Here is a 14,885-nt window from a genome sequence, read left to right as displayed (position 1 = left end):
ATCAGAAAGGCTAAGGCACGAAATGAGTTACACCTAGCAAAGGACAAAAAAGGCAATAAGAAGAGCACTGTAAATACATTAGGAGCAAGAAAAAGATGAAGGAAAGCATAGGTCCTCTACTTAGCAGAAAAGGATAGCTACTAACTGATGACATCAAGAAAGTTGAGAGGTGTAATATCTATGTTGCTTTAATCTTCACTAAAAAGGTTAAGGGAAACCAGATACTCAACACAAGTAATATTAACAACAAGGGGAAATGAATGCAAATGGAAATCAGGAAAGAACAGGTTAAAGAATATTTAGGTAAGTTAGATGTATTCAGATCAGCAGGGCCTGATAAAATTCATCCTAGCATACTTAAGGAACTAGATGAAGCAATCATCTCTGAAAACTCATAGGCAACAGGCGAGGTCTAACAAGACTGGAGAAGGGCAAATATATACTTACCTTTGAAAAGGGGAACAAAGAGGAACCAGGGAATTACAGACCAGTCAGCCTAACTTCAATACAAGCAAAGATACTGGAACAAATAATTAAACAATCAATTTGTAAGCACCTGAAGGGTAATAGGGTTATAAGGAAGAGCCAACATTCTCTTTACAAATCCAGGTCATGCTAACCCAATCTAAGTTAGCCAATATTACTGGCCTAACGGATGGGAAGGAATCTTTAGACATGATATATCTTGATTTAAACAGGGCTTCTGACATAGTCCCACATGACATTCTCATAAGTAAACTGGGAAATTTGATCAAAATGAAGTTGCTATAAGGCAGGTGCACAATTGGTTGAAAGACCATACTGAAAGTGTAGTTATCAATGGTTTGCTGTCAAACTAGAAGAGCATATCTACTGGGATCCCACAGGGTCCAGTCCTATGCAAAATTTTCATTAATGACTTGGATAATGGAGTAGAGAGTATGCTCATAAAGTTTGCAGATGACACCAAGCTAGGTGGTGTTGCAAGCACTTGGGAAGTCGGGTTTAAAATTCAAAATGACCTTGACAAACTGGAGAATTGGTCTGAATTCAACAAGATGAAATTCAATAAAGACAAATTCAAACTACTTCACTTAGGAAGGAAAAAATCAAATGCACAACTACAAATTAGGGAATAATTGGTTAAGTGGTAGTACTGCTGAAAATGATCTGGGGGTTATAGTGAATCACAAATTGAATACAAGTCAACACTGTGATGCAGCTGTGAGCAAGGCTAATATTATACTGGGGTGTATTAACAGCAGTACCATTTGTGAGACATGGGCGGTGACTGTCCAACTTTACTGGCAGTGGTGAGGTCTCAGCTGAAGTACAGTGTCTAATTCCGGGCACCACAGTTTAGAAAAGATGTGGACAAACTGGAGAGAGAGTCCAGAGGTAAGCAACAAAAATGATATAAGGTTTAGAAAACCTGACCTGTGAGGAAAGGTTTTAAAAAAAAAAAAAAAAACCACACACCCTACCAGGCATATTTAGTCTTGGGGAAAAAAAAGACTGAGAAGGGACCTGGTAACAGTCTTCCAGTATGTTAAGGGCTGTTATAACAGACGGTGATCAACTGTTTTCTACCTCCACTGAAGGTAGGACAAGAAATAATGGGCTTAATCAAGGGAGATTTAGATTAGATATTAGGAAAAACTTGCTAACTATAAGGGTAGTTAAGATCTGGACTAGACTTCGGAGGGAGGTTGTGAAATCCCCAACATTGAGGTTTTTAACAGGTTGGACAAACACCAATCAGGGATGGTTTAAGTTTACTTGGTTCTGCCACAGTGCAGGGGGCTGAATTTGAAAACTTCTTGAGACCCCTCCAGCTCTGTACTTCTATGATTCTATGTGTATATATTCACAAGAAACTGCATCATCTTACAGTCAAGCCTGTGCTCTGCTCCTCTTAAGCCTGCCTCTTCCTTGGTTTGTCTGCCACCTCTTGCATCTTGTCAAAAGTTAAATTTTCAGAAAAAGACCACTGTGGAAACACCTATACACAACAGGTGCAATAAATATACATCACTCCTAAATAAATATATTGCTGTACTCTAAATAAGCTGCAAGCCATTGAAGTCCTGTAATGCGATAATTATAAGGGTGTGTGTATATGTAAGACCATAATTAGAAAATAATGGGACAGGCTGTGCCAACTGTACAATGGAAAAAAAATACTTGTACCTCACCTGTTTTTCCATGGAAAAGTCTTGGTCAAAAGTGGTAAGATCCTTAGTCTAGCACATTACTTCTGATTAAATCCAGTTAAGTAGAGTCATAAAGGAGTGACCTTCCCATCAATAACATCTACCCAATGGCATGACTTCTATATCCGAAAGGACGAGGACAAGGTAACTCAGACACATCCTGCCAGTGATATTGTTCAAACACTTCTCCAGGCAGAGACCAACTTCCAGGGTCCATAGGAAAAAAATTACACAGCTACTTATCAGTGTACTGATGCTTCTGAATTGCTCTACACCTTGTTTATAAGCTCACACAAACAGGATTCTTTTCAATTGACCAAAATTGATTTTTATTCCAAGGCCAGATGGTACACAGCACTTCATCAAGGATGATGCAATGGCAGATACCTCAGTGATATGCACCCCATCTCTGACCAACTTTTAGAAGTGACTGAACCACTGACATACTTTTGGGGGAATTCTGAGCCACTGCGCGCACACAGAATTCATGTCCCCATAGATTTCTTTGCTTCCATGCAGAAAAATGACTTCTGATGTGGAAGCAGCAAGAGTGGTCATGCACCCTGCCCAAGCAGTGCGGACATGTTGTTTCAGGTGCCTGGAGCAGAGGTAAATCACTGTGGGGGACGGGCTAGTGGCTCCTACCCCGTGCCACGCTCAGCTGCTAGTCCCAGCTGGGTTGGGGAGGGACTTCTTCCCCTGCAGCCAGGTCGGGGTCAGACTCACCTCCAGAAACCTCCCCTGGCTGCTGCAGGAAGCTCTGCACACCCTACCTTCCTGCCCCTGTTGGGGGGAGGTGATCACTGTACAGGGAGCTGCTCCCCTGTCCACCCAACCCCTGTGCATCTAGGCCTCCCCTCCCAAACCCAAACTCCCTCACTGGACTCTCAACCCCCCACACCCAGAACCCCCCCACTGAGCCCCCTATACCTGGACCCCCACCCTTGCACCCAGACCATTCCTCACTGAGCCTCCCCACATTCAAACCCCCACCCCAACAAGCCCTAACCAGCTGCACCTGGACCCCCCGCCACCAAGCCCCACTCCCTCAACACCTGGAACCCCACCCCCACCCCATTAGTCCCGGTGCATGAAGCTTCCCGCCCCCACTGATCTACCCATATCCAGATTGCCCCATACAGAACCCTCCTACCCCACACCTGGATACCTCCACACTAGCCCCTCCACACTTGGATCCTACTGGGCTGAGCCTGTCTGCCCCACACCAGGACTGGGAGCCAGGGCTTGGCATGCATGCGAGACTGTTCCTCTCATTTGCTATCTTGGTGTGCCTGGTGTGGAGGGACAGAGCCCAAGGATGGGGCAGGCCCTTGCACTGTGTCAGGGTCAAGTGCAGCCTCACTGCCGAGTCCATGTCCCGGAGGGAAGGGAAAGAGGGAGGGGGCGCTGCAGGGTGATCTCCCACATCCACGCAGCAAGTGGCCTGTGTTTCCCACTGCCATGCTGGGAGCAGTGCCATCACATTTGACAACAAGTAAAACATGCAGAATTTTAAAATATTGTAAGCAGAATTTTTATTTTTTTGGCACAGAATTCCCTCAGGAGCAGAAATCCAAGTCATCATAGTTGTCTAAACAAATCCCCAGAACATTTCTGTCACACACTGACATTCCAAGCTATAGCCACCATTGGGGAATGGATCAAGGTAAATGACCAAAAAACAAGATGCAAAAATAGCTATAAAGTGGTCCTCCACCTCTTCAAAAAAAACCTTGTCCTCATATCACAGCAGTCTCAAGCAACCAAATATTACTTCTACATCTTTGTGCTGGTGCACTTAATGTATTGTGCACCAAATTTAGCGCTGGGCATGAGTCTCCAAATTCCACAGTTGATACCTGATCTTAGGAGGGTACAATATCTTTACATCTCTGAAAGCCTAAAGGAGAGGATGAAAAGTCAACTTGTTGACTTCACTGAATCTGAGATATCCCATAAATGCCAAGTGTACTTTGGTAATGCTTAATCCAAGGGATGCCCCATTGTGTTATAAAGCTTCGAATCTTTGTAAAGTGCTTTGGAAGCCTCAGAAAAGGCACTATTAAGTACCAAGCATTACAACAACAGGTCAACAAACCTAAGATGTTGGGCATCTTCACCTTGATCAGTTTCAATCCTCATTCTTATACCTGAAGCACTATCTTCTCCAGTCTCTAGCTGTTGACTTAGCTAGAGAGAGCTTTATGTCTGCCAGAAGCATATTGATTATCGAATGCAGGGGCCTTAAAGCTTATTCCTGTCCCTCAGTAGCTGGGTAGTCAGAGTGACAAAGAACATAGTCAATGTCAGGTTAGACCAAGTCATGATTTATGTATTTCAATTTCTAGAAACAAAGGTGTCTCTCTAAATAGCCCTAGGTGCCCTGACCTCAATGAAAATCACCTGTTTTAAAATGAAACATGGGACAATCAATAAGACTAAACAAAAACAAAACAAGCCATTCAATTGAAGCAAAGCCTCTAATCTACAGAGACTCTCCCTTTCTTCTTCTGCCCTAACCCCAATGCCTGATTAAAATGGCATGCTCTGATGGTCAACCAGTTCAGGCTACTCTGGACTGGGAGAATAAGAAAGTGAATTCCAAAGACCAGGGCCCCTTACAGAATATGTACTAGAAGCAATTCCCCCATATTATAACTAAGGGGCTCCAGCTTAAGCATCTCAGCTGATCATTGCTGCAGCAGTATCACAGGAAGCTCCCAAGCCATTTAGGTCTTTATAGGTCAAAACCAAAATCTTGAATATCCACCCAAAGACCAACAGACAAACAGTGCAGATTCCACAGAGTACTGGTGTAACCTGCAGATATTGCCAAACCTTATTTTGTTTTGGGAGGGGGATGGAGTTATATTCTTGCTATAACTCCTCAAATGTCTTAGGAGTATCATATGACAGGGACATATGACAGTACATGTGACAGGGATAGAGAATTATCTCAGTTCTTTTTCCTCTAATGAGTAGATCTGAATTATCCTACAGTACTGAATCCTCATGAGGAAATGGATGTACTGCGAATTTCACTGTCTGATTAGACCAAAACTTTTCAGGCAGCATCAGTTACCAGTGAGCTTTCCTGTATACATCTGTAGTATGAAGAACCTAAATAGAGGGGATGGAAGTATAGGAATTCGTGGTATATATGGAGTCACATGAAGAAAACATTGGGAGGCATGCTTATCTCCCTGTATTGGGCTCTTCCCATTCCAATCTCACATTTTTCTGTGGCAGAGTGAATAACATACTTTAGCACTTTCCATCAAAAGATCTCAGTGTGCATTATAAACAATAGTTAACTCAACAATCTTCTGAGCTAGGCAACTATATTAACCCTAATTTACCAGTGAGGAAACTCAGGAGGAGAGAGACAAGCTGAAAGTCAAAAAAGTATGTTGCTGGGTCAAGAGTGGAACTCCGATCTCCTGACAAGTGCTGGGCCTTAAAGGCCACAAGCTCACAAATATTTACTCTGTGTGTTTTTTGTTTGGCTTTTTGTTTGTTTACTTTTTCTTCCTTCTTTCAGGACTGCAGATCTAGAACAATACCACTATCATACTCTCAAAAATAGCCAAGACCCCAAACAAAAAAGTATACCTGTCTTAGAGGAAGAAAAGAAAGAAAGACAGCCATTTAAACCTACATTCAGCTCTTCCTTTAAACTTGGACTCACTGACCTTACCTGGTTCTGTAAAGTTTCCAGAAGATTTTACAGGGAAAGACAGTACACACCTGACAGCCAGAATATTTTGAGACCTTTATACTTGTGTGTGTGCAGAGAGACCTGAACCCTAGATTAAACCTACATCTTTTGGCAAGCCTATTTTAAAACCTTTAAAACCTCCACTCAAAACTCCAGATTTGTAGGAAATACCCTTTAAGTAGACATGGTTTTTACTTAATCAGACATTTCCTCTCTGATTTCTGATCCTTTAATGTAGACAGGGTAAGCGTCACCCATGCCCTTGCATCAGGACTCCACAGGATGTGCACTTCTTGAGATTTGACTAAGATTTTTAGACTTTTCTAGCGTCTTCTTTTGACATCACGGAAGACATTCACACTGAAGCAGCTAAGAGGAAAAAGACTAGTAGTCATTAACAGGAAACTAAAAATGATGAGACTAAATTAACCAGTTTGTATGTATATCAGTAGTAACTTTCCTTAGAAAAATTGCTTAGAAATTTAAATAAATATTATTTAAATTCAAAAGCAAACAGAAGTAAGTTCAAGTTTAGAGACAGCAGCAGTTGGGAAGCAGAACATCAGATGGCAGCTCTCAGTGAGCAGCCTTCTCCTTTGCTACAGGCCAGAGTCACAGCACTGTTTCAATAGTCCCGTGTAGCCAGGAACTGAGAGGCAATTCTTGTGAAGATCAGAGGATATGTTTTTGCTTAAGAAATACCACTGTAACCACTTAACATTGAGAAAGTATCTTGGCCCCAAAGAGCTTACAGTTATTTACTTACTTCAATTATAAGAAGATGCAAACAAATGTTTCAACAGCTAAGAAGAGATCATTGGCACACACAGCCTACCTTCCCCCCAAAAGATCTTTGAAATTAGTGAAGAGTTGTAGTTGAGTACTCTAATGAGTCATCTTTTAAGATCTCTTGCAGAACTCATCTATCTTTCTCCCATTTTCTTACATGAGGAAATTTAACTTTTCTTTTTAGGAAGAAGGCTATTAGTCTATCTTTAGAAGAAGTTAAGATGGAAAGTGAAGAAGTTAAAATCATTATTTCTGAAGCTTGGGTTAAATACATCATTCTGGTGACCAAATGACTAATTTTTAACTAACAGTGTCCAGCACCTAAGCTGATAGGTGCTATTTGTCAACTGATTATAATGCAGGTAGTGGCACCTACAGCTAAAGTTGCCTTGACACTTTGCATTAACTTTGTCAAGCTAACTATCTGAGCTGAAATTTTCCATACCAAGAGTCTGCTTTGGGCTGAATTTGTTCGGAAAAAAATATCAGGAATAGTACTTGAGCCCTTTCTCTAACAAGGTTAGGGGAAAATGTCACTTTGCCCACGTTAAAAATTTTACCATGTCTTATTGAGCAGTTCTAGCGCCTGTAGAATTTGGAGCAGGGACTTGTGTCACGGATTTATTGTCTACCATCCCCATGAAATTCTGACCAAATTTGGCCAAGTGATAAGCCTCTGAAAATCTCAAGTCACCCATGCTTAGTAGAGACTTGTTAAAGTTTGGCAACAAAATTCTCCAAATATTTGATCTGTAGTAGGCACTCTCCATCCCAGGGCTGAAGATGCTCAGCAGGACTTTCCCTGCAATTGCTCTTCCCAGCCGCCAGCAGACCTTACGGCATTAGGCACAGAAATTGACAGCAGGGAGACAGTCTTTGCTGTGCTCTCAATGCTCCGCCTGCTGGCATCCAAGCAGTGAGGAGGATGGGAACGCAAAGGGACAAGACTGGGACAAAGAACCAAGGTAGGTCTTGGGGGAGAGGGAAAGAAAGATAGGGACAAGCTGGAGGGGACTAGGGCAGAAGGGTCTAACCACTAGAGGACTCTTCACTCAGAACCTGAATAGAATTCATGATTCCTGAGTCTCACCATTCTTCTTTCAGAAAGCAGCTGGGAAACCCACTGGTAAAACATGCCTCATCTCGCTCAAGCAGACAGCCCATGTAGACAAATCTACCACTGCTATCAGTTACTCCATTAGCTCAAGTAGCAGATGTCTTTGCTGTGAATCTAGAGGTTCTTATGTTGATGATCAATCACGTAGGAGTCAATATGGTTCTTCATGATGGAATTTGTTGGGGTTTTTCCAAAATTTCCTTTTTTAATATGAATTACATTAAACAAATATTAAGGTTACAAAGTCAAGCATGCAAAAGTAGGCAAATGCCAAAATTACGGTTGCCCATGCAGACTTAATTCTGCTCCCTTGTGTGAAATCACGTCTTTAACTGCACGATGGCACATTTTTCCACAGGATCCCTGCGACATTCAGTGCACAGAACTTTTCTATTAAGAAGGCTGCTCTAAGTTGCTGTCACGGATTTTCTGAGGTATTGTTTCATAATTTCAAGAGTAAATTATATATATTCAACTTCAATTTTCACCTTTTCATTTTGTCCCCCTCCCCAATATAAAAAGAGACAAGCAAGACAAGCATCTGAGAGGATTTTTTTTTGTCAGGCATGGTGAAGCCTAATAGACAAAGGAGAAGGGAAAAGCATTTCCCTTTTGAAAGTCTAAATGACTTACCCATTCTTCTGGGTTAAGTGACATTTCTGTTACATTATGTTCTAATTCATGCTCAGATTTGCTTTTCATAAGTGTAGTAAATCATGTAATTTATTTAATATTGCAGCCTTATATTTGAATGAAGCAATAAACTGAAGTTTTTTTCCCTAAGAATATCCATATAACAAACTGTTTACATAAATATGCACAACTGAACAAAACAACTTTTCTCAAAGTTAATGTCACCACACGAATTACAAGCAACACCTACCTTGGCATCATCTTCATTGAAGAGTGAGCACCAGGGAGAATTCACGTTTTTAATAGCTAACTCAAATGAACAGGTAAAAAAAGCAACTTGAACCAAATCTGTAATAAAAAAGGACAAAAAAGTGACAAATGACAATTAAGTTTATTTGCTCTCCACAACCCACTCTCACCATCACCCTCCTATTATTATGAATATAAAACAACATCCCACCCAGAGCCCAAGCACACGATATATACCAGGGGTGGCCAAACTGTGGTTTGGGAGGTGGGAGCCACATGTGGCTCTTTTACAATTAAAGTGCCGCTCACGGAACCTTCTACACCACCACCCCCATTCTCCACCTACCAGACTAGGGTGGGGAGTTTGAGGCTTCAGCCCCATGGCAGGATGGTGGGGCTAGAGGCTTTTGCCTCACGGGAGCCACCTGCGAGGGCTCAGGGCTTCTGACAACGGGGCGCGCCTGCCAGGGCTTCAGCACTGCAGGGAGGGGGGCCTCGAGGCTTCTGCCCCGTGGGAGGTACCTGCTGGGGCTCGGGGCTTCAGTAGACATACAGGGCTGAAACCGTAAGGCCTGGCAGGCACACCCCAGCTCTCAAACTTCTGAAGATTGTTGTATGTGGCTTACAGAGTCAGTAAATCTGGCCACCCCTGATATATACTAAGGCTCCAATTTTGCATTATGGGACGACTCAAATGTTTACATGATCAAAGCCTTAGATTGTAAGCCTTTCACAGGGCAAGGACATGTGCGTAACCATCATGTGTTTAGTGATTTACATCTACTGGTATGTGTTATTATTATGCAATAGACAATGATTACAAGCTATAGAAATAAGGCTATGTTTACTCCCTTGTTATTTGGGCTACTAGATGGCAAGAAGAGATGCACGACTTTTCTGATTTAAGACAGCAAGTCCAACTCAATTCCTTTCAAGTTTCAGGTAGAACAAAAAAACTATAACTTACAAATTTATAGTAATTTCTTACATTCTCTATGAATGACCTCATGGACTTGCACAAAATTCTCAATTAAAAAGGGACAAAGCATTACCAGCTACTCTAATCATTCTTATTTCAGCAATTACTTGTCCACCTGCAACTGAGCCGAAGATAAGAGGTTTACGAGTACTTCTGTTAGTTCAGTAGCAGCAAAGGCAACTTGTGTATTTTGTTACTACATCCTAAAATATGAGTTTCTATAAAACTTAATATAGAAGATGGAATTTAATACAGGAGAGTTTCAATGTGGAAAACAAAAAAATATCTACCACTTTATATCAGTTTTAGTTTAGATAATGCGCTCTGACTTCAAAGAGAAGAAAATTTTGGGTAATACAGATAGAACATTTGTATCAAGTTAATATTATCTGTAGGCTAAATGGGAAGGGATTTTCTATATTAGGTGCTCTGACTATTCACTAATAATGAATATGGATTATTACAATACTGTATTTAAGAAATTTTAGTTAACACAACTAAAGTAGAATAAAACTAGAATTTTTAACTGATTTGGTAAAACTAAAATGACCTCACCGATTTTTTTTGTAAACTATACTTTTTTCCTTAAAAGTAATCCAGAATTTTGGGTTCCTTTGTATCTTTGGCCCCTCTCTCAGAAGGGTTTCTCGATTAAACTGTTAAAACTGGTTGTCTGTAACTTTGTTTTATAACATTTAAGTGAGGGTACATAACCCACTTTGGCTTCAGTAAATGAAGTAATTTTTAAAAACTGTTCCTATCAATTAGTGATACAACGTGTTGTCTTCACTAATCTTGCCAAAGGCCTATAAAGAGCATTATAAACTATTTGTTCTTCATAACTATCTGAAGATCCTAGAAAACAACATTTACGCAAGTTAGAGAATCAAAAAGCAGAATAAATACACTACCTGCATTTAAATCACGCACTGGTATACACAAGGTAGCCGCAATTTTTTCCAAAACTCTTTTCATCTCAGGACCCTGCTTGAAGGCATCCACTTGGTACATAGCTGTAGCATTCTCTTCTACACAGGTCACAAACTTCTCACAATGATCAAAAAACCTCATTAATTTGTCATTAATCTCAGTCTCCTCATTCTCGATGTCTGAGAGGAAAAATAATTCTTAATGGAAAAACCCAACAACACACAAAAATGTAGCAGATAATTTAAAGAATTCCCTGCCAGAGTTTACAAAAGTTGGTCTGGGGACTGGAAGCAACCTGTCAGGTACTTTTGTTTATAAACAAAAACAAAATATTACAAAGATTATAGTTAACTTCTTAATTCTGACATTATATTAGACTTAAACCCTGTCCTCAATAAGAGAAAAAGAAGCTATGTTAGCTTCAATTGTATGTATTTCAAGCAGGGCTCTAACACTGCTTTCGCTGATAAGCAGAGAGACTATATTAAGAGACACGCTAACCAAACTATTCCTAAGGTATCTACCCTATACAGGAAACATTTTCCTCTTTACCTACTGCTACTACACTTTGCTAAACCAATTTTATCACAGGTCTTTAGGGCTGGAGAAGGCATTGGAGAGACAAAGGCAGTGGCCCTGGAAAAGACTTTTATGCAGCTGCGGGTTTTACTCTCCTCTCCTTGTGTGTTTGGGTGGAGGGAGAAAATGGGGACATGGGGGGAGAGAAGAGAGAGAAAGAGAAGGTTCGGTCTGTGTCTGCATTCCACGCTCCACTTGTGTCTTGGGGCACCAAGGTGAGTCCCAGGCAGGGTCTCCCCCAACCTACATCAGTGTGGGCGCTAGGAGAATCAAAACCATTCCCAGGTAGGGTCCTACTTTACCCCCTCCGCCCCCCAGTGGTGTGCGCTGGGGACACCCAGGCCAGTCCCGGACAGGGTCCCAACCTATCTACCTCAGTGCCATGTGCTGAGGACACCCAGGCAGGCCAGGCCGGGTCCCAACTTACCCGCCCCAGCAGTGTGTGCTGGGGCACCCAAGTCAGGTCAGGCCCGACCCGGCCCAGGCAGGGTCCCAACCTCCAGTGTGCGCTGGGGGTGCCTAGGCTGGCCTTTCCCGCTCCGTTACCTCTGGCCGGAGGCTGCCCGTACAGGGCCAGCTGGAGCCCCTTGCGGAAGGCGGCGCTGCTCTCCACGCAGCGGTGCTTAGAGCTGCTGGCGAAGGCGAAGCGGCGCTGCGGGGACAGCAGGCCGGGGAAGCGGGCGGCCAGGCGCCGGGCCAGCTGCTCCATGTCGAGGCGGCCCTTGGGCGCCAGCCTCCCGTCCATGTCCGGCTGGTACCACATGTCCCAACGGGCGAGCTGCTGCGCGGCGGGGCAGGGCCGCTCCTGGCTCCGCAGCAGGCGGTGCAGCTGGCCCAGCTTGCGGATCTGCTTCTCGGTGGGGAAGCGTGTGCCGTGGCGGATGAGGGCCCGGAGCTGCAGCGGGGCGCAAGCGGCGGAGGGCAGCAGGTACCCCGGCTCCGGGAGCCCGAGGGAGAGCGGGTCGCTCAGTAGGTGCTGATTCACCTCCTCGTACCGGGACTTGGTCCCGAAATAGCCGCTCAGAGACGTGGCAGCCGCCTCCTGCGCCAGAGAGACGCGGAGCAGCAACAGGAGCAGCGGCAGCGAGGGGCGCCCCGGCAGGGGGCCGCGGCAGCAGCTCGCCATAGGGCGGTCGGGGGCAGCGGCTCTGCACAGACACGAGGGAGCCTGAGCCTCCTTCCACTGCCTGGGCCTTCGGGCCGGGCTTGGTAGCGGGGCGGGGTCTGCAACGGGGCCGGGAAGGGAAGCCGGTATTACGCTCCGCCCTGGCCCGGCCTCCTCCTGGCCGCCGCCGCCTTCCGGGGGTTCAGCCGCCCGCTGCTATCTGAGCCAGGCCGCTGCCTTGCGGTGGGATGGTCACGGGTTCTCCGGGGACCTGGGCACCTGGAAACAAGGGTCCCGCCCCCGTGCTGCTGCTTAGAGCAGCGAAGCCAGGCTGCCCTCGGGGATGATGCCCGTTGCCTGGGTTTGCTAGATAGTGGGGAGCGGAGGGGACTATAACTGCCTGCCCCCGCTTTTCATAACCCCTCTGTCATCCTCCCCCCCCCCATCGTGGGATTAGCTGAAAAATCAAGCGATCCTAAATAAATAAATAAACTAGCCAGGAGGGTGACTTTATTCCATCTTCTGTGGAAAGTCTCCCGCCCCCCACTTGTGTTTGATCCTGTCACGTTCAAAATTCAACCAGCCAAAAAGCAGGAGTCCTCACTGGCTGCTTGGAAAAGGATGCCATTTACCCTCTCCATTTCCCTTCACCAGCACCTGTCTCCCTACACTTCCATCCCTCATCTCCAGTTTGTGCTTCTATTCCATTCTCCTTCCATGTGTCTTACTTTCATTGTGAATGACAGGCAGCTCTTTTACCCTCCCAAAGACTTCTCTGAGCTGCCTGTCTTCTGTCAGGGCCTCCTCTGGACCAAGAAACTGGTTTCAGGGACCAGGTCTATAGTGACTGCCAAAGGGGAGGACCTCCTTGTAAAACCCCTGCTATACAGCCCATAGGTGCTGGAGGTACAACTGTTTGGTGCAACAGAGGATGACCCTGGCTCATGTCACGAGGATCAGAGACCTCCTGGACTATGGTCTGACTGATTGGGTGGACCCCATGGTGCTTAGCCAATACATGGGGTTGTCCACTTTGCGCTTTCCCCATAGCATGTTCCAGGAGATGAGGGCAGCAAGTGCTTCTCTCCCTTTTCTCAAGCACGCCTCATTTGGCCTTCTGGAGCTCATTGTTGGGCCCCTGCCCTACGAGCCTTCCTGACTACACCCAACGCCACCTGAGTCAGCTGAATGCCATCCAGCCAGTCCATCTACAAACTGCACCTAGACAACATCTGTACACACTCATGCTGCATACCATCCACTTCCTTGCCTTCATATCCTGTGATGACTTCAAGTGGTGGGACTTGGTTCATCTGCAGAGGTCAGGGAGCTCTGGTGGGGCAGTCTTTACTCTACTCTGGTTCCATGGTCATTGGGGATGTTAGCTAGCAGCACCTTCATGGAGTCAGGAGCACAGGTGTGTATCTAGCACTATTCAAGGAATCCTGACACCTGTCCATTCTGCAGCAGGAAGGAGACCCTGGTGCACAGCAGTGTAGAGTGCATCAGGCTGCAGCCCCTCTTCCAGCTCCTCCAGAGCCACTAAATGAGGTTCTGGCTGTACTTTGCCCCTCACTTATTTATTCTCTCACACCCTATCCATGGTTTCACAAAGTCACAAAACCTTCTCCTCAACTCCTCCTGGCACTAGCCAAGATGACCATCTACAAAACCAGCAGGAGGAAGCTGAATGGTGTGGGGGTTGGGGCCTTGAAAGTGGGGGGCCTAGTTCTGGTTCCTCATCCAGTCATACCTCCAAGCAGAGTTTCTCTGGGTAGTGTCCCTGATTTCTTAGACACCTTTGAGGAGTAGTGTGCACTGTACAGGGTTCTCTGTTCAGTGTAGCCTTCTAGATCCCTGATTTTTAACCTTTGACTCTTACTCCTGTCCCCATTTTCTCATTTGTTGTCCCAAGAAGTCATTTGGGCTCAGTGATTCCTCCCACAGGGTTGAGGGGGTGGGTATTTAGCTTTAGGTGGGTCTAGGCCCACTCTTTCCCAGATATCACAATAGGTACCTAATTTTTGCCCCCATTTCCCCCTTCTTTTCTTCTCACAGTCTTCTACTCCACTCATTCTGTCTCTTGGCAACCCCTTGTTCTGGTTCATCAACTCAGTCAGCCACTTGCCCTTCTTCACTCTCTTCCTGTTCTCCACATTCCCTGGCACGCCCCTCAGTATGCATGCTATCCTCACAGTCTCCTCTGGAGGCCACAGGCCAAACTACGTAAGAGTTAAAGAAATTTCCCAGAATGCAGGTGTGATAGACTATACCCCTGTGTCCACACCCTATACACTATTATACTAATCTTTGTACAAAATATGGCTTGTAAGGTATCTTTTGAAAACTCATAATTTGCTGGTCAATATTGTCCTGATACAATGTTGACACACATATTTTATGTGAAGTTATAAAATTCCCCTGTATGATGTTATTAACACGTTCCAAACTCTGTAGCCCTGCCCAAACAGAAGTTGGCAAACAAGTCTGTTCTAAACAAAGGAATGTGTGCACTGCTTAATTTGCATTTAAGATGAAACAGAGTAATTAAGCAGGGAGGACAACAAAGAAAGCTCAAACAGGTGAGAAAAAGC

At 44.6% G+C, this 14,885-nt stretch overlaps 1 protein-coding gene across 2 annotated transcripts in view; it reads right to left on the bottom strand.

Moving 5' to 3' along the window:
• The window catches only part of MINPP1 (multiple inositol-polyphosphate phosphatase 1), a 45,272-nt gene extending 32,634 nt beyond the window's left edge, over positions 1 to 12,638 (bottom strand). The window contains exons 1-4 of one of the 2 annotated variants that reach the window (XM_067552778.1): positions 11,697 to 12,638; positions 11,501 to 11,573; positions 10,589 to 10,791; positions 8,700 to 8,797 (exon numbers count right to left, since the gene is read on the bottom strand). In XM_067552778.1, coding sequence (XP_067408879.1) covers positions 8,700 to 8,797; positions 10,589 to 10,791; positions 11,501 to 11,573; positions 11,697 to 12,312 — 990 coding nt within the window. In that variant the 5' untranslated portion in view covers positions 12,313 to 12,638. The remainder of the gene's footprint in view (positions 1 to 8,699; positions 8,798 to 10,588; positions 10,792 to 11,500; positions 11,574 to 11,696) is intronic. The other variant, XM_067552776.1, reaches the window with a different exon arrangement.
• Positions 12,639 to 14,885: the final 2,247 nt, after the last annotated feature.

This window comes from Emydura macquarii, unplaced genomic scaffold (genome assembly GCF_026122565.2).
Source record: "Emydura macquarii macquarii isolate MOO-44397 ecotype Brisbane River unplaced genomic scaffold, CSIRO-AGI_Emac_v2 contig_1390, whole genome shotgun sequence".
NCBI lineage: Eukaryota > Metazoa > Chordata > Testudines > Chelidae > Emydura > Emydura macquarii.
The sequence above is the reverse complement of the archived record's forward strand: the minus strand, read 5'-3'. Positions and strand labels throughout refer to the sequence as shown.